The 19,247-nt window shown below is 48.6% G+C and overlaps 2 gene segments (V, D, J or C); both read right to left on the minus strand.

The window, feature by feature from the left end:
- Positions 1-5,325: 5,325 nt before the first annotated feature.
- Positions 5,326-16,716, minus strand: LOC104846882 (T cell receptor beta variable 6-4-like). The segment is given in 2 exon segments: positions 5,326-5,657; positions 16,668-16,716. Coding segments are annotated over 2 exon segments (381 nt in total).
- A 1,078-nt stretch (positions 16,717-17,794) lies between these two features.
- Positions 17,795-18,311, minus strand: LOC100677589 (T cell receptor beta variable 6-5-like). The segment is given in 2 exon segments: positions 17,795-18,147; positions 18,242-18,311. Coding segments are annotated over 2 exon segments (396 nt in total).
- Positions 18,312-19,247: the final 936 nt, after the last annotated feature.

Raw genomic sequence — 19,247 nt, forward strand, 5'->3', positions numbered from 1 at the left:
TCCTTTTGTTTTGGGAAAGTTATCACTGAATGCTCAGTGGCTTTGTTCTGCCTGGATGAGTGTTGCTAACCCATGCTGGTTAAGTATCCCTAACTCATGCTGGTAAGGAAAACTTCCTAATTTTGATTCTGGGTAAAGTTGCTTTTTCAGATAAATGGCATTATGACTAATTCTTGTTTAGCTCTTGGCCCAGGAAAGCCATTTTAAATCTTGCCTCTACAAAAAATTTTTAACACAAAAACTTCAAAACAGACAAAAAATGACTTCAAAGGCTGTTCAAATCATTGCATGCACCGTTGACTTCATAATTTGGCCAAGTGGTCAGCAGTTTCTCCACCTTGTCTCTGGCTTTTGGCGGAGTGGCCATATGCTGACTGGATTTCCTCCCTAATCTGTGACCTCGGGTGCTGGGTATGGGCACCCACCATCTTGCTGCACATGGCTTTGCACCCTGGGAAGCCCACCAGTGGACCTCCCAGTCTTGTAGCTCATTCATCCATGTAAGAAAAGCGGCTCTTGGGTGTGGGCGTCCACCTGCAAGATGTGAAGGAGGGACGTGGGTTAAAAAAAAAAAAAAAAGTGGGTTAGAGTAGAAGAAAGTTAATGCTCAATGTTGCTTTGTCAACTTTTATAAGAAGAAATTGGAGGGGCTCATGGGTTTTAATGCAAACCAAAGCAATGGTTATTCAGTTCCTTCCTTAATCTACCCTTGAGACAGCCTCAGAACCCTCCAAAACCCACCCTATGCCCTCAGGTACTTGGTAGAGACTTAGCTTATAGTCTCTGGCTGTTAATTCTACTAGCAGATTATCTCCAGGTCCAAGGCTGCTGTCGGGGGTGTCTATTAGCATTTCCCCTGAGTGGTTTGTTTCCTTGTGGATTTTATAGTTTGTGATTGACATTTTTTTTCTTTCAGAGAGCTTTTGTTTGCTAGGGGGTGGTGATGGTCCAGTGATAGAATTCTTACCTTCTATGTAGGAGACCCAGCTTTGATTCCCTGCCAGTTCACCTCATGCTCAACCACCACCCATCAGTCATTGGAGACCTGTGCATTCCTGTAATGCTGAGCAGATTTTAGACAAGTCCAGACTAAGACGGAATAAGAAGAAACGGCTGGTGATCTGCCTCTGAAAATCAGACAATGAAAATCCTAGCAATCATGACCTTGCCTCATGACCTTCCAATCCACATCCCATCAGGTGGATGGCACAAGACCAGGAAGAGTTTCATTCTGCTCTTCATTGGGTCTCCAAGTATCAGGGTGAATATCACAGAAGTTAAAACAAAGACAACAACAGCCACCCAATAATACTAAAGTGACTTATGTAATTATTTAAGAGGTGTAAAATCCCAAATCACCCAGAGAGTTTAAAGCTGCTCAATGGCATCCTACTTTGCTCCTATCCCTTGGAAAGAAAATGAGTCATAAATTTCAGGTTGGGAGTGACTGCTCTCTGCTTTACTCAGGTACCCAGAATATTTGAAATTGATGATGTAGCATGAAGTGCTATCTGCATTCTCTCTCTCTATCACATTCACACATGCAAAGTCACAGGCACACATACATGTACACACAGACGTGCACATAGCCACACATGCACACACACACACACACACACACCACCCAGACCAATGCTCTCCCCTTCCTCCTCTATGGAGCCCCTTGTCCTCTTTCTGCTCTTCTTTCTTCCTCCTCTTCCTTCTCACCCCTCTCTTCCTCCTTTTTCTTCCTTCTCCTTCTTATCCTCCTCTGTTTCTTCTCCTCTCCTTTGGCCTCCTTCTCTCCTTTTTTCACCTCCTTCTCCTCCTCTCCCTCCTAATACTCCTCTTCCTCAGAGCCCCTTCTCCAATGGACATTTGGGTAAGCTTTATTCCAGGTTCTCAGGCCCAGAGCGCTCTGACTGCAGGAAGGACAGGGTGAGGCTCAGTGCACTGAGTTCAGGGTAGACCCCACTCCAAGGTTTTTATCTTCCTCTCTTTGCACTTGCCCCTGGCATCAAGGCTGGGGGCCCACAGATCTCCCATTGTGGGTCTGATTAGTAATCAGAGGGACCTCCCACCTCCTTCAGAGCTATAGGTAGCTTAGCAGTGACTGAGAGCTTCAAACACCTGCCTAATATTGGATGCCCTAAAGTTTTTCTTAACCCTTCCGGTGCTGGATATCTCCCCCAGAACCTCCCAGAGCCCCCTACACCTCAGTGGTGCCACAGTGCCATCTTGTAGCCACAAAAGGGAAGAGTCATCAAGCTTTATCCCAAGGGATTCCAGGAAGTTTCTGCATATTCAAAACCAAACACCAAACCATTGACAATAGATTCTGACTTATGACAACCTCATGTGTTACAGAGTATAACTGAGCTCCATAGTTTTCTTGACTGAAATTTCTATGGAACCAGATATCCAGCCCTTTCTTCCCTGGTGGCGGTGGGTGGGTTTTAACTGCCGACCTCATGGTTAGTAGTTGAGCACAACTTGTCCGCCACCCAGGGGCTTTGCGTAGGCAGCAGAGCGCATATTCCAGGATATTCTGGAAGTTTTGCAATCAACTTTCTTGAACCCTAATCCCAGCACTGGTCCTGACCCTATGTGGTGATTAACGTTATGTGTCAGCTTGGCTAGGCCATGGTTCTCATGGTTTGACAGAAGTTATGTAATCATCCTCCCTTTTGTGATCTGATGTGAGTAGCCGATCAGTTGGGAGGACAATTTCCTTGGAGGTGTGGCCTGCATCCAATGTATGTAGTTGTTCTGGCAAAGCTCATACTCTCTCGATCCTGCGCTCATCTCATTGTTGATCTCCAGTTCCTGGAGAAACTTTCGGCCTGCTCCATGACCTGCAGATTTTGGATTCACCAGCTCTTGCAATCACGTGAATCAGGAGAAGCCTCTAGCCTGACACCTGACCCGAGGATTTGGGACTTGCCAGCCTCCACAATTGTGTTAGCCATTTTCTTGAAATAAATCTTTCCATATATCTTTATATATATCCTTCACTGGTTTTTCTCCTCTAGAGAACGAGCCTAAAACACCCAAACTCTCTCTCTTCGAGTTACTATGTTTACTATTCCAAGCTCATTCTCCTTAACTCCTGTGGCATATCTCACAGTTATCATCTAACTGGGATTTTCTCCCCTAAAATCATGCTCTGAAATGGAGAGAAATAGAGTGAGGGATAGAAGGAAATAATATCTACTCTGAAAGAGCAAGAAAAACCCAGCATTTGAAGTAGGAGGTCTTTTCGTCTCTTTTACTAAGGATCTACAAAAAAGCCCTACCCCTCACAATGCACAGAGGACCATTAAGGTAACCCCAGTACATACAGATCAGTATAGCACTGGGCAGACATTCCTGTGTCTTCCAATAATTTCCGCCCACCCACCTACAACCACAGCACTTCAGGAGTTCTCCTGTGGTCCTGCCTCCTCCTACACAAAGGTGGGCTGATGTCCTAGTCTACTGCTTTCCCTGGGAAGTGGAAGACAGAGGAAGGCTCTGCTCAGGCTTCTAGGAGAGGCAAGGAGAGAGGAGGAGTATGTGGTTTGTGCATAGGAAGGAGGTGGCCATGCCACGCTGTGGCTAAGCTCCTGGTACAGGGGTACATGGCCAAGTCCTCCAGCTCCACAGACTGGGTCCTCAGCACTGAGGACGACCTGTCAGGTCTCTCCGTGGAGAACCGGTCCTCAGGTATTACCAATTTGTCTGCTGCATCTTTATTCTGGAAATAAGTCAGGAGCACCAGGCTCTGCCAGTACCAGTACAGGTCAGCGTGACCAGAAATTGGATCCCACCTGAGGGCTACAGCCTGGCCCCTCTTTGCGACCCTGTGCTTGGAGGCCTAGGAGACTCCAGTACATCTGTGACCTGAGGAGACAGACGCTGGGAACAGAATGGGAACAATGATGGGAATCACCACACAGACAGACACACACACACAACACACACACCACACATACACTCACCACGTACAGCCACACACAAACCACACATGCACACACACATACACACCACATATATCGCACATACACACATACCATACAGGCACACATACCATACACAAAACACACACACCCTAGATATGGCCATAACACACATACCATATACACGCTCAACACGTATACCACATAAACACAGACATCACTCACAACACACACACCACACACATACCACACACTCATGCGACATACACGCACCACATTCAGGCACACACCATACATACCATATACCCGCACACTCACACGTGCCCCCATGCGTGCACACACACACACACACACACAAACACACTACGCACTGGAACTACTTGGTGTCCAGGGACTCACCTGCCCCCAGGAAGCAGAGGGCCACCCAGCGGTGGAGCCTGGAGCCGACAGTTGGTTGGGCAGGACTGGAGGATTTGCTGGGGCAGGGTCTTTGTGTGCATTAGCAGAGGAAGGAGTGTCCCTTTCCCACAAAGCAGGTGATGTCACAGTCTCATCAGTTCCCATGGCCTCAGGAACATGTGACCATATTATTACACACTTGGATGAATGATTTGAATATGTATAACCAAACAAACCAAACCGAGTGCCGTTGAGTTGATTCCAAGTCATAGCGGCCCTATAGGACAGAGTAGAACTGCCCCATAGTTTCCAAGGAGTGCCTGGCAGATTCGAGCTGCCGACCCTTTAGTTAGCAGCCATAGCACTTAACCTCTATGCCACCAGGGCTCCCTTTAAAAAAATCACCACAGGGGTCCTGGTGCACAGCCCCAGTCAAAGACCCATGTCTCCTGCACTCTCTCATCTCCATGAAGGACTCTGCCCCCATGCCCCACGGCAAAGCCCTGCCACTCAACTCTCCAAGCCACAGAAGCGATTCCTCTCATCTTTTTTATGGGAGGAGACTCAGCCTTCTCGTCCAGAAACACCAGTGTGTAATACGCTCTAGAGCATCTCCCCGTGCTTCCAGAACCCACGAGGCTGTTATAGGGGGTTCAGCTCCTCATTTCACTGCTCAGAGAATTCCCAGGTGTTCCATGTGATGAAAATATGTCCACTTTCATTAACTGGACACGGTAGTTACAAACTCCCTTTCCTTCAGGGCAAGCGTGAGAGCAGGGTTGGAGAAGGCCTAGCATTTGGGAGCCAGGCATGGGGCTCAGGGGCAGGACACACTGCAGCTCTGTGTGACTGCTGTTAGCCCAGAGACACATGGCTGAGTCCCATCACTAGGTCCTGGCTGGCTAAGAGTGGCCTGAACCTGGACCTCAGCAGGAACAGAGGCCCCTGCCCCTGCCACCTCATCTCAGAGGTCCCCAGGCTGAGTGGGCTGCGTGTGTTTCCTGAACCCTTAATGTGAGGGGCTGAGGTGGCCATGCAGCACTGTGGAGTAACTGCTGGCAGAGAAGTACACAGCTGTCTGTGAGGGGGCAGCTGACCCCAGTGTGAGGGGGAAGTGCTCCTTGTTTGATCTGGAGACACTGTACCCATCTGGGATGTCACCTTTGTAGGTATCAGGAACACTGTTAGAGTAGTGGATCAGCCGCAGGCCCAGTCCCGGGTCTTGTCGGTACCAGTACATGGAGTTCTGGTTCATGTACTGGGTGCATTGCAGGGTCATGTTCCCTCCTGTCTTTGTGATCTTGTGCCTTGGGGTCTGCCTGATGCCAGCATCCGTGTACCCTGTGGGGACAGAGACCAAAGCTGGTGCCAAGGCCACAGGGAAAAGCTGGGGCAGGATCGGGAAATCCCAGGGGAGGGGAGACTCCTGCCCAGGACACACCTGCCCCCAGGACAGCCGGGACCACAGTGCACAGGAGGCGCATGGCAGGAAGGGGCTCTGGAGGGGCCCTTCTGAGATGTCACCCTCCAGTCCCAGCCTGGCCCCAGAGCAGCCTGCCCCAGTGGCCACGCCCACTCCCCCCACCCCCTGGGAAACCTCAGGTAAAAAACAAACATGCAGCCAGCAGCTCAGAGTGGGAGGAATGCAGTCCTCTGATTTGCACAAATCTAATGAGGAGATGAGTCTTTCCTGGCTGCCCACAAAACAGTTTGTGGAATTCCTCCTTGACTCACTGGCTTTTATTTACCTAACTACCCCTGCAGTCCAGAATGACAGGGGAGATCTTTGGGGCTTCTTGGTGTCATTTATGATTCATGTGCCCCAGATATTCCTTCAAGAGTCCTTTTCTCATTTGCTTGGTTTCCCACCTTCCTGTTAAGCCCCCTCCACCTTCAAAGACACCCTCTGGAGTCAGGGCTCCAGGTTCCAGGGCACCTCTTCAACCAGCACTCAGGAAGGTTTCACTCATCCCTTATCAATTCAGGGATTGCTGGGGCACCTGCCCACACCTAGCTAGATACATCGGGGCACCTGCTTCCTGGGCGTGGTTGGCAGGGGAATGCTCCCAAACATGTGCACATCCCAGTCCCTGGAGCCTGTAAGTTTATTAACTTTCATGGTGGGGAGATTAAGGCTGTAGAGAGAATTAAGGTTGCTGATCAGTGGACAGAGTCCCTGGAGGTGCAAATAGTTAACACCCTCAGCTACTAAGCAAAAAGTTGGAGGTTTGAGTGCACCCAGAGGTGCCCCACAAGTAAGGCCTGGCGATCTGTTTCTGGAAATTTAGCCTTTGAAAACCCCATGGAGGAGTTCTACAATGACACACATGGGGTCGCTATGAGTCAGAGTCAACTTGAAAACAGCTGGTAACTGGTGAAATTGCCCATTAGAGTTTTCTTCTGGAACCTTCTCCAGGGAGCAGAGCTGGACCCTGTGTGCACAGTAGTGCCCTGACCACCTGCATTCTGTAATTGGCCTGTGACTCATGAGACAGAAGGTTCCACAGAAACAGGCAGATGTTTAAGGTCAATATTGTACCTTTAGCACTGCAGACCCTGGAACTCCCAAACAAGAAAGAGGCCTATGTCATTTTAAGTTCCCTTTCCTATTTCATGTGATCCCAAATCTTGTACAAAGTAAAGGGCACAAAAGTGTGGGATAAATAACGTAAAATGACTAACGAATGCCAGTTCTTTACGTCCTTTCTCTCCTGGTAGGCTGCACCATGAACAGGAAGATTCTTTAGCAAATCTGCCACCCGGCCCCCCGCCCTGTGCATCCAGGAAGGCACTGCTGGAACACCCCGACTCACACAAACCCAACAAAACCAAGTACCGTTGAGTCATCTCCAACTCGTGCCGACCCCATGTGTGTCAGAGTGTAACTGTGCTCCTTTGGGTTTTCAGTGGATGATTTTTCTGAAGGAGATGGCCAGGCCTTTCTTTTGAGGAAAGTCTGAATGGACTGGAACCTCCAACCTTTCTGTTAACAGCTGAGCTCTGTCATTGTTTGTACCCCCAGGGACAGCCTTCATGAAAATGGCACAAGCCTGGGACTGAACGATGGCTCCAGGTCAGAAAGGTGTGTCTTTCTCTCTTGTCACCTGTAGGAATCACAGGGGATCTCTGCCCAGAAGTTGTCAGGGGAGAGGCATGACAATTCCATGTGGTGCATGACCTATGACCTTCCTGCTCCTGCACAGCTCGGCCTGGAAAGGAGAAATGAAGGCAGGAATAGCTCTGCAGAGTGGGGTCGGGGGTCCAGAGGTGACTAAGGAACGGAGGCCAGTGTGCCTCCTTGTTCTGCTGTTTGTGACCTCTGCCTGCAGGAGAGTGGCCTCACCTCTGTCAGTTGTGGTTCTGCAGCTGAACAAACCATCACACAGTCCTTCCTCAGCACACTTCTGTCAGCAGTGACACAGGTTACAGGTATGAGCAGAGCAAAGAGCGCCTGGGGAGCCCCCAGCTTAGCAGCTCTGAGCTCAGCCTGAGGGCTGCCCTTGCTCTCTCACTTCCTGAGCCCCTCAGAGGGCTTTGTGAACAGGTTGGAGGGGGCTCTGCAGGGCTGTGCAAGCTGCTGGCACAGAGGAACATGGCTGAGTCCCCCACCTCCAGCTCACTCAGGTTTAGCTCTGAGTGGTAGCCAGGGAACTGTTGGCCTGAGAATCGATGAGGAATATTGCCTTTCTCTCTCTTTCCCGTCATAGTATTGAAGGAGGAACTGGGGGCTCTGGCCCCAGGCCTGTTTCTACCAGAACACAGAGGGGTGTCCAGAATGGGGGGAACAGCTCAGTGTCACCTGCTGTCCTAGTGCTTTGATCAGGTGTCTTGGGGTCTGGGTGACTCCGGAACCCACTGGGCCTGTGTGGGGTAGGGGGACAGAAGCCGAAGACAGAGTGCAGGGGGCCCTGCTGCAGCCTCCTTGTGTTCTTGAACTTCAGGTATCATAAAGGCAGATGGGCACCTTCCCACCTGTGCCCTGTACTCACCTGCCCCCAGTAGGCAGAAAGCCACCCAGCAAAGAAACCTGGAGACCATGGCAGGACGGGTAAAACAGGTGATGTCTCCCTTCCAGGGTTTTGGCCCCCTTCCTGGAGCTAGTGCCCCTCTTCTGATTGGAGATGCAGCTGTGACGTCACCTCCCTGACACCACGGTCCCAACTGGCTAGGGCACCCATCCTCCCTGCCAGCCCTCGCCCAGTTTTCCTAGGACCCCACCCCTCCCCCTGGCCTCTCATAGCAGGTGGACTGCACGGTGGGTCCAGGCCTGAGGCTCCAGGCCACCTGTCTGTCCCCAGGGCCTCTCTGCTCTTCTTCCTCTGCCAGTCCCCAACAGGGTATCCAGGTGGCCCAGCACAGCCCTGATTTTTTCCCTTCTGGGAGTTCAGAGTCTCTGACGTTCATGGCTTCCCATTGTGACAGAACACCTGCACCTTAGCCTCTCTATGTCTCTGCCATCCAGCCTCTAGCTGATGAAAGGACCATAGAAGATTCTCCTTAACCTTCCCTTGACAGGCAGCCCTCTGTCAGCCCCGCCCCAGACTTTGGGGATCAGTGGTCCCACAGCACCCCCACAGGACTCCCATGTGGACTTCTGGACGCAGCTAAGACTCTGCCTTTCTGCTGACATAGCCAAAAAAAAAAAAAAAAAGAATTGCCATTGAGCCTATTCTGACTCATACCAATTGTACAGGACAGAGTAGAACAGCCCTTAGGTTTCCAAGGGTGCAATCTTTATAGAAGGAAAGGCTTATGTGTTCAAACTACAGACCTTTGGGTTAGCAGCCAAGCACTGTAACCACTGCTCCACCAAAGCTCCTTGTAAGGGCCTTGGGGCATGTTTAGTACCACGCTCATTTTCTAGTCAGTGAGCAAACACATTGATGAAATGAATGAGCACATTACTGTGCTCTGCTGAGAGGCTCTCTGTGCAGAATGGAGAGGGTGCGGTGCCTGTGCTGACTCAGTGGGTCCGTGGAATGCAGGGTGAGGACGTTAGCTGGAAAGTTCACATGATGTTCTGCAGATCAGAGGTCTGAATGGAAGTACGCCACTCAAAATCACCCTCGCATAGGTAATGCCCGAGGACTGAGAAAAAGAAAAAAAAGAAAAAAAAAAAAAAAACAAGGATTCATGCATGACATTGAAAGTGAGAAGATAAACGAAATAGGCATAAATACCAAACCTGTTCATGTTGACCCAATTCAGACTCATACCTACTGTACAGGACAGGGCAGAATTGCCCCCATAGGATTTCAAAGGCTGCAATCTTCAAAGAAGGAGTTTGCTACATCTTTCCCCCATGGAGTAGCTAATGGGTTCGAACGGTCAAGATATTGGTTAGCAGCTGAGCACTTAACCACTGTGCCACCAGGGCTCCTCGGCATCCCTCATAGAAAGCCACATCGAAGGCAGCACAGGACCAGGCAATGTTTTGTTCTGTTGCACCTAAGGTTGTCCTGAGTCAGAGCTGGATGAATGACCACTCACAACAACAGGACTAAACCCCACTCCCAAGGAGTCCTCAAAAGATGTTAAAAAAAAAAAAGCAGAGTCAAGGATGCAAGAGCTGAACCAGAATCAATTCATCATTGGAGTTGGGGAAGAAAAGAGTTTCCAGATGGAGAGTGAGATTAACCTTTTAATTCACAACCTCATGTGGAGGACAAGTGAGATCCCAGTCAGGACCTGCAACAGGGCTCCTAGGAGAGTCAGTTTTGGAGAAAGAGGTATGCCTGTGCCTAGAAAAGGGGTGCCCAAAGCGCCTATCTCTGTTACTGCACAGAAGAGAAGGGTAAACCCCCAACCCAATGGAGTAGAAACTATCAGAGGCATTTTTAGAGTGCGGACCTCACTTTATAGCAGAGAAGCAGAGTTTGTGTCTCCTGTAGCCCTTGGGATGCAGCCACCTACCTATGTCTCAGACCCAGGGCACATGCTAATGGTGTCATTTCTCCTTTTACTACCAGGTGTACTAGGATCTTGGTGATAACAGCATGCTGCAGTCTGTCAGAGAAAACTCAGAAGCTGGAGTCAGAGGCCAACTCTTTGCTTTCAAACCCCTTGTAGCATAAACAGTAAACCCAAGTTATGCCACTGGTATTCAGATAACAACAGGGTCACCTGTGGTGGACAGGTTTCAGCTGAGCATCCAGACTAGGAAGAAGCAGTCTACTTCTGAAAAGAATCAGCCTGTGAAAACCTCATGAATAGCAGGGGAACATTGTCTGATATAGTGAGGGAAGTTGAGCTCCTCAGGTTGAAAGGCACTCAAAAGACTACTGGGAAAGAGCCGCCTCCTCAAAGTAGAGTCGGCTTTAAGAACACGGATGGACTCAAGCTTTCAGGACCTTCATTTGCTGACTCGGCACAACTTAAAAAGAGAAGAAAGAGCTGCAAACATCCATTAATAATCAGAAAGTGGAATGTACGAATTATGAATCTTGGAAAGTTAGAAATGGTGAAAAATGAAATGGAAGGCATAAACACCAATATCCCAGGTATTAGTGAGCCTAAATGGACTGGTATTGGCCATTTTCAACCAGACAATCCTATGGTCTACTATGCAGGGAATGACAACTTGAGAGAAATGCTGCTGCATTCATTGTCAAAAAGAATGTTTCAAGATCTACCCTTAAGTACAAAGCTGTCAGTGATAGGTAATATCCATATTTTTATGAAGGAGCCTAGTTATTACGACTATTATTCAAACACAGGCACCAACCACTAAGTACAAAACTGAAAAAGTTAGAGATTTTTACCAGTTTCTGCAGCCTGTAATTGATCATACAGGCAATCAAGATGTGTTGATAATTATCGATGATTGCAACGGGAAAGTTGGTAACAAAGGAAATGGATTGGTAGTTGGAAAATATGACCTTGGGTATAGAAATGATGCTGAAGATCGCATGATAGCATTTTGCAAGACCAACGACTTCTTCAATGTAAATAAATTTTTTCATCAACATAAACGGCAACTATACACGCGGACTTCGCCAGATGGAATAGACAGGAATCAAATCGACTACATCTGTGGAAAGAGATGATGGAAAAATGCTCAATATCATCAGTCAGAAAAAGGCCAGGGGCCAAGGCACAATATACTATCAATTTCTCTTTTGCAAGTTCAAGTCGAAAGTGAATAAAATTAGAACAAGTCAACAAGAGCCAAAGTATGACTTTGAGTATATCCCGCCTGAATTTACGGACCATCTTAAGAATAGATTCGAAGAATTGAACACTAATGACCGAAGACCAGAAGAGCTGTGGAATGACATCAAAGATATCATACATGAAGAAAACAAGAGGTCATTAAAAAGACAGGAAAGAAGGAAAAGGCCAGAATGGATGTCAGAGAAACTCGGAAACTTGCTTTTGAAATTTGAGCAGCTAAAGCAAAAAGGAAGAATTGATGTAGTGAAAGAACTGAACAGACTTCAAAGGGTGCCTGAAGAAGACAAAGTAAAATATTATAATGACATGTGCAAAGAGCTGAGATAGAAAACTAAAAGGGAAGAATACGCTCAGCATTTCTCAAGCTGAAAGAACTAAAGAAAAAATTCAAGGCTCAAGTTGCAATAGTGAAGGATTCTATGGGGAAAATATTAAATGACACAGGAAGCTTCAAACGAAGATGGAAGTGATACACAGAGTCATACACCAAAAAGAATTTGTCTGCATTCAACCATTTTAGGAGGTCCCATATGATCAGGAACCGATGGTACTGAAGGAAGGAGTCCAAGCCACACTGAAGGCATTGGCAAAAAACAAGGCTCCAGTAATTGACAGAATATCAACTGACATGTTTCCACGAATGGATGCATCTCTGGAATAGCTTACTCGTCTCTGCCAAGAAATGTGGAAGACAGCTACCTGGCCAACTGACCAGAAGAGATCCATATTTATTCCTATTCTCAAGAAAAGTGATCTAATCGAATGTGGAAATTATTGAACAACATCATTAACATCACAAGCAAGCAAAATTTTGCTGAAGATCATTTCAAGCGGATGCAGCAGTGTATCTACAGGGAAATGTCAGAAATACAAGCCAGATCCAGAAGAGCACATGGAACCAGGGATATCATTGCTGATTGCAGATGGATACCAGAAGGATGTTTACCTGTGTTTTATTGACTAGGTAAAGGCATTTGACTGTGTGGGTCATAACAAACTACGGTTAACTTTGTGGAGAATGGGAATTCCAGAACACTTAATTGTGCTAATGAAGAAACTGTACACAGATCAAGAGGCAGTTTTCCAGACAGAACAAGGGGACACTGTGTGGTTTCAATTAGGAAAGGTTTTTGTCAGGGTTGTACCCTTTCACCATACCTATTCAATCTGAGCAAATAATCCAGGAAACTGGACTATATGAAGAAGAATGGGGCATCAGGATTGGAGGAAGACTCATTAAGAACCTGCATTACGCAGATGTCACAGCCTTGCTTGCTGAAAGTGAAGAGGACTTGAAGCACTTACTGATGAAGCTCAAAGACCACAGCCTTCAGAATGGATTACACCTCAACATAAAGTAAACAAAGATCCTCCCGACTGGACCAGTGAAGAACATCATGACAAAGGGAGAAAAGATTGAAGTTGTCAAGGATTTCGTTTTACTTGGATCCACAATCAACAGCCATGGAAGGAGCAGTCGAGAAACCAAAAGACGCATTGCACTGGGCAAATCTGCTGCAAAGGACCTCTTTAAAGTGTTGAAAAGCAAAGATGTCACCTTGAAGACTAAGGTGGGCCTGACCCAAGCCATGGTATTTTCAATTACAACATGCTCATGAGAAAGTTGAACAATTGATAAGAAAGACTGAAGAAGAATGATGCCTTTGAATTGTGGTGCTGGCGAAGAATATTGACTATACCATGGACTGCCAAAAGAATGAACGAATGTATCTGAGAAGTACAACCAGAATGCTCCTTAGAAGCAAGAATGGTGAGACTGCATCTTACATGCTTTGCACATGTTGCCAGGAAGGGTCGGTCCCTGGAGAACGATATTATGCTTGGTAAAGTACAGGGTCAGTGGAAAAAAACAAAAAAAAAACTTTTTTTTTTTTTTTTTTTAAAGAAGACCGTCAATGACAAGGATTGACACAGTGGCTGCAACAATGGTCTCAAGCATAACGATTGTGATCATGGCACAGGACCAGGCAGTGTTTCCTTCTGTGGTATATAGGGTTGCTGTGAGTCAGAGCTGACACGAGGGCACCTAAAAACAACTGTGGCCTGGGGAGCTGGGTACGGACACCCACACTGTTCCTGCATGTGCCTTTGTACCCTGGGAAGCCCACCTCTGGACCTCCTAGTCCTGGAGTTCATTCATCCATGTTAAGAAAACTGGCTCTCGGGTGTGGCTATCTACCTGTAAAGAGCCAGGAACGGATGTGTGCTGGAGGAGAAGAAACTTAATGCCCGATATTACTTTGTTACCTTTTATAAGAAAAAATTGGAAGAGCTCATGGGTTTTAGCGCAAGCCAAAGCAATGGTTATTTCAGTTCCTTCCTTAATCGACCCTTGAGATACTTTCAGAGCCCTTCAAAACCTGTCCTATGCCCACAGGTGCTTGGTAGAAACTTAGCTTACAGTCTCTGGCTGATAATTCTACCAGCTGGTGGCTGTGAGTCAGAATCAACCCAAGGGCAGTGGGTTTGGGTTTTTTTCTCTTGGATTATCTCCAGGTCCAGTGCTGCCGTGTGCTCCATGTATTAACATTTCCCCTGGGTAGTTTGCTCCCTTGTAGCTGTTATAGTTTGCAACTGACATGTGTTTTCCCACCAGAGCATTTTTGTCTGATAGGGGACAGAGGTGGTTCTTCCGCCTGTGTTTCTTCTCCTCTTTTCCCTCCTTCCTCCTCCTCCTCTTCCTTAGAGCCCCTCCTCCAGTAGACAGTTGGATCAGCCTTCCTCCAGGGTATCAGGCTTAGGCCCCTCTGATTGCAGGAAGGACAAGCTGAGGGGCAGAGCTCTGATTTCAGGGTAGACCCCACCCCAGGATTTCTCATCTTCCTCTCTTTGCACCTCCCTCTGGCATCTAGGCCCTGGGCCCACAGTTCTCCAACTGTGGTTCTCATTAGCACTTAGGGGGGCCTAACACCTCCCACAGAGCTGTAGGTATCCTGGCAGTGACTGAAAGCCTCAAAAACAAAAGGAAAACTAAACCCATTGCTCTCCAGTCCTTTTCGACTCTTAGGGACCCTATAGGCCAGAGTAGAACTGCCCAGCAGGGTTTCCAAAGAGCACCTGGTAGATTTGAGCTGCCAATCTTTTGGTTTGCAGCCAGAGCTCTTAACCACTATGCAACCAGAGTTACCAAAAGCCTCAAACACCTGCCTAATATTGGATCAATGAAGTTTTTCTTAACCCTTCACCTCCTGGGCAGCTTATCTGCACCACCCAGGACTCCGAATTCTCAGTAGCTCCACAGCGCCATCTTGTGGCCGCAAAAGGGAAGCATCATCATTGTTTATCCTTTCTGCACTGGTGGCCTAATGTTTAAGTGCTACAGCTGCTAACCAAAGGGTTGGCAGTTCAAATCCGCCAGGCGCTCCTTGGAAACTCTATGGGGCAGTTCTACTCTGGCCTATATGGTCGCTATGAGTTGGAATCGACTCGATGGCATTGGGTTTTGGTTATTGAGCACTGGCCCCAAAATTACTGGCAAGTGTTTGCATATTGAAAACCAGACATCTAACCATTGTCGTTGATTTCAGCTTCTGAAGACCTCATGTGTTACTGAGTAGAACTGAGCTCCACAGACTGTAACCTCTATGGAAGCAGATCTGCAAACCTTTCTTCTGTGGTTCTATTGGATGGATTAGAACCGTCAACATTTCAATTAGTAGTTGAGCATAATCTTGTGCCCACTCAGGGACCTCTGCATACATGGCAGGGTGCATATTCCAGAAGATTCTTCAAGCTTTACAATCAACATCCTCTAACCCTAATCCCAACCCTACTCCTAGACCTACGTGATGCTTAATGTTGTCTGTCAACTTGGCTAGGCCATGGTTCTCATGGTTTGGCAGATGTTATTTAATCATCCTCTGTTTTGTGATCTGATGTGAGCAGCCAATCAGTTGGAAGGGCAGTTTCCCTGGGGGTGTGGCCTGCAACCAATGTATGTGGATGTTCTGGAAAAGCACATTCTCTCTCTCTTGATCCTGCACTCATCTCATGATTGACTTCAGGTTCCTAGAGAAGCCTTCAGTCTGACACCTGACCAGTGGATTTGGGAGTTGCCAGCCTCCACAATTGTGTGAGCCATTTCCTTGAAATAAATCTTTCTATATATATTTACACATACACTTCACTGGTTTTGCTCCTCTAGAGAACCCAGCCTAAACTCCCTAACTCTATTCCTTCAACTTACCATGTTTAACATCCCTATTCTACTCTCTACTTAAATCCTATGGCATGTCTGACAGTTATCATCTGACTGGGATTTTCTTCCCTTAAAACCATGTTCTGAAAGGGAGAGGGATAGACCTGGGGGTAGGAGGAAATAATATCTAGTCTAAAATAGGAAAAAAAAAACTCAGCACTTGAGAGTAGGGTTTCTTTTTCTCTCCATTACTGAAGATATACCTAGATGCCCTTACGACCACCACACACAGGAGACCACCAAGGTAACTCGAGTAAACATAGATCAGCTGAGGGCTGAGTAGGCATTTCTGTTACTGTCTAATGATTTCTATCCACCAGCCAATAGCCACAGCACTTCAGGAGTTCTCCTGTGTTCTGGCCTCCTCCTACACAAAGGTCAGCTACTGTCCTAGTCTACTGCTTTCCCTGGAGCAGAGGAAGGCTCTGCTCAGGCTTCCAGGAGCAGCAAGGAGAGAGGAGATGTACGTGGTTTGTGCACAGGAAGGAGGTGGCCATGCCACGCTGTGGCTAAGCTGTGGGCACAGAGGTACACGGTCTAGTCCCCTGGATCCAGAGCCTGGGTCCTCAGCATGGAAGACTTCCCGTCAGACTTCTCCAGTGAGAACTGAGCCTCAGGCATCCCTGATGTGTATGCTCCCTCCTTGTTTTAAAACTACATCAAAAACACCAGGTTCTGTCAGTACCAGCAAAGGCACTTGTGTCCCTGAGGGTTATGGCCTCGCCTCTCTACGTGACACTGTGCCAGGGGCCTTGAAGACTCTGGCATCTATGTGACCTGAGGAGACAGACACTGGGAACAGAATGGGGACAATGGTGGGAATCACCACACAGACAGACACACACACCAAATATACACACTGTACATACCACTCACACACACACTCACGCATGCCCCCCATGCATAGACACACGTGCACACATACACACACTGGAAATACTTGGCGTCCAGGGACTCACCTGCCCCCAGGAGCCAGAGGGCCACCCAGTTGATGACCCGGGAGCTCATGGTGGATCCTGTATACCTGGAGGGTTTGTTGGGTCAGGTCTTTGTGCTCATGAGCAGAGGAGGGAGACATCTTTCCCCACAGAATGCAGGTCATGTCACTGTCTCATCAGTCTCCAAGGCCTCCGGAAACAAGATTATATTATAACACACTTTGACAACTGATTCGAATATGTACAAGCTCCTTTTTGAAAACATCACCTCATGGGTGCTGGCCCAGAGCTCCCGGACTGTCTGGACAGGAGACTCACACACAGCTAGCTCTAAGTGCCTCTTTTCCCTCACCACTCTCCTCGTCTGCCAGGCATGTTCACTGTGACCCACCTCCAGCACCTCAAATGCCTGACTGAGGACGATCCCATGGTCCATGTGTTCCTGCCTGCCATGGCCCCTCCACCTTCCTGGCCACACTGCTCAGCATCCCCGTCCTTAGGCAGGGTGGGCACTGGGGGCTGACTTGGCTGGGCATGGACGAGCTTGAAGTCACTGGGGTATCCAGGGACACAGGAGACGAAGTGATGCCTGGGTCAGTGTCTGAGTCCGGAGCTCCTATGCCTTTCGCCTGTCAGAGACCCATGTCCCCTGGGTTCTCCCATCTCCATGAAGGACTCTACCCATGACCCATGGCAAAGCCCTGCTGTTCAAGTCTCCATGCCACAGAAAAGGTTCCTCTCCTCTTCCTTGTGGAAGGAGACTCAGGCTCCTCATCCAGAAACAGTGGTGTGTAACATGCTCTAGAGCGTCTCCCGATGCTTCCAGAACCCACGAGGTTGTTTCAACTCCTCATTTCACTGCTAGAAGAACCCCCAGGTGTTCCATGGTCACTAAAATAAGTCTACTTTCATTAACTGGACACTGTAGTTTCAAACTCCCTTTCTTCCGGGGGGAGCATGCGTGCCAGGTGAGGGGATCCTGGGCAGGACACATTACAGCTCTGTGTGATTGCTGCTAGCCCAGAGACACATGACTGAGTCCCACTCCCAGGTCTAGGCTGGCTGACAGTGGCCTAGAGCTGGACCTCAGCAGGAACGGAGGGCCCTGAACCTTCCACTCCAGCTCAGAGGCCCTCGGTCTGAGATGGCTAAGGGGACCTTCTGAGCCCTTTTTGTGAGGGGCTGATGTGACCCTGCAGCACTGTGGAGTAACTGCTGGCGCAGAAGTACACAGCTGTCTGCGAGGGGGCGGCCGACCCCAGAGTGAGGTGGAAGTGCTCCTTTTTTGATCTGGAGACGCTGTAACCCTCGGGGATGTCACCATTTTCAGCCTCACCAACACCGACAGAGTAGTGGATCAGCCGCAGCCCCAGTCCCGGGTCTTGTCGGTACCAGTACATGGCGTTGTGGTCCATGTTCTGGGTACATTGCAGGGTCACGTTCCCTCCTGTCCTGGTGATTTTGTGTCTCGGGTTCTGGGTGATGCCAGCATTCGTGTGCCCTGTGGGGTCAGAGACCAAAGCTGGTGCCAAAGGGAAAGGCTGGGGAACGATCCGGAAGTCATAGGAGAGGGGAGGGACCTGCCCAGGACCCACCTGCCCCCAGGACAGCCAGGACCACAGCGCACAGGAGGCGCATGGCAGGGACAAGCTCTGGAGGGGTCCTTCTGAGATGTCACCCTCCTGCCCCAGCCTGGCCCCAGAACAGCCTGCCCCAGTGGCCACGCCCCTTTTCCCTGCAACCTCCAGTCAAAATAAACATTCAGGCCAACAGCCCAGACTGGGAGGAGTGCACTGCTCTGAATTTGCACAAGTTCTGTGTGTAGATGAGTCTTTCCTGCCTTGGTGCAGAACAGTTTGTAACTCTGTATAAATTTCTCCCTAAGGATGGGATTCCTCCTTGGCTCACTGGCTTTTATTTACCTAACTGTCCCTGCAGTCTGGAATGCCAGGGGAGATCCTTGTGGCTTCCTGGTGCAATATAAGATTCCTGTGTTCTAGAACTCCTTCAAGAGTCCTTTTCTCATTTGCTCGGTCACCCACCCTCCTGTTAACCCCCTTCCACCTGCAAAGACTCTCTCTGGAGTCAGGGCTGTAGATCCGAGAGCACCTCTTCAACCAGCACTCGGGAAGGTTTCACTTGATTCCTTATCAATTCACTGACTGGTGGGACACCTGCCCACACCTAGCTAGATTCATCAGGGCACCTGCTTCCTGGGTGTGGTCGGCAGGAGAACGATCCCCAAAGATGTCCACATCCCAAGCCCTGGAGCCTGTGACTATATTAGACTTCATGGTGGGGGGTTAAGGCTGCAGATGTAATTTAGGTTGCTAATTAGTGGACTGAGTTCCTGGTGGTGCAAAGGGTTAACACACTCAGCTGCTAACCAAAAGGTTGGAGGTTTGAGTGCACCCAGAGTTGCCTCCAAAGTAAGGCCTGGAGATCTGCTTATGAAAAGTCAGCGACTGAAAACCCCGTGGAGACGTTCTACTCTGACTCAGATGGGGTTGCTGTAAGTCACAGACTACTCGGATGCAGCCAGATACTAATAAAATTGTCCATGTGTGTTTCCTTCTGGAATCTTCTCCAGGGAGCAGAGCT

Source organism: Loxodonta africana, chromosome 8 (assembly GCF_030014295.1).
Source record: "Loxodonta africana isolate mLoxAfr1 chromosome 8, mLoxAfr1.hap2, whole genome shotgun sequence".
Classification (NCBI taxonomy): domain Eukaryota; kingdom Metazoa; phylum Chordata; class Mammalia; order Proboscidea; family Elephantidae; genus Loxodonta; species Loxodonta africana.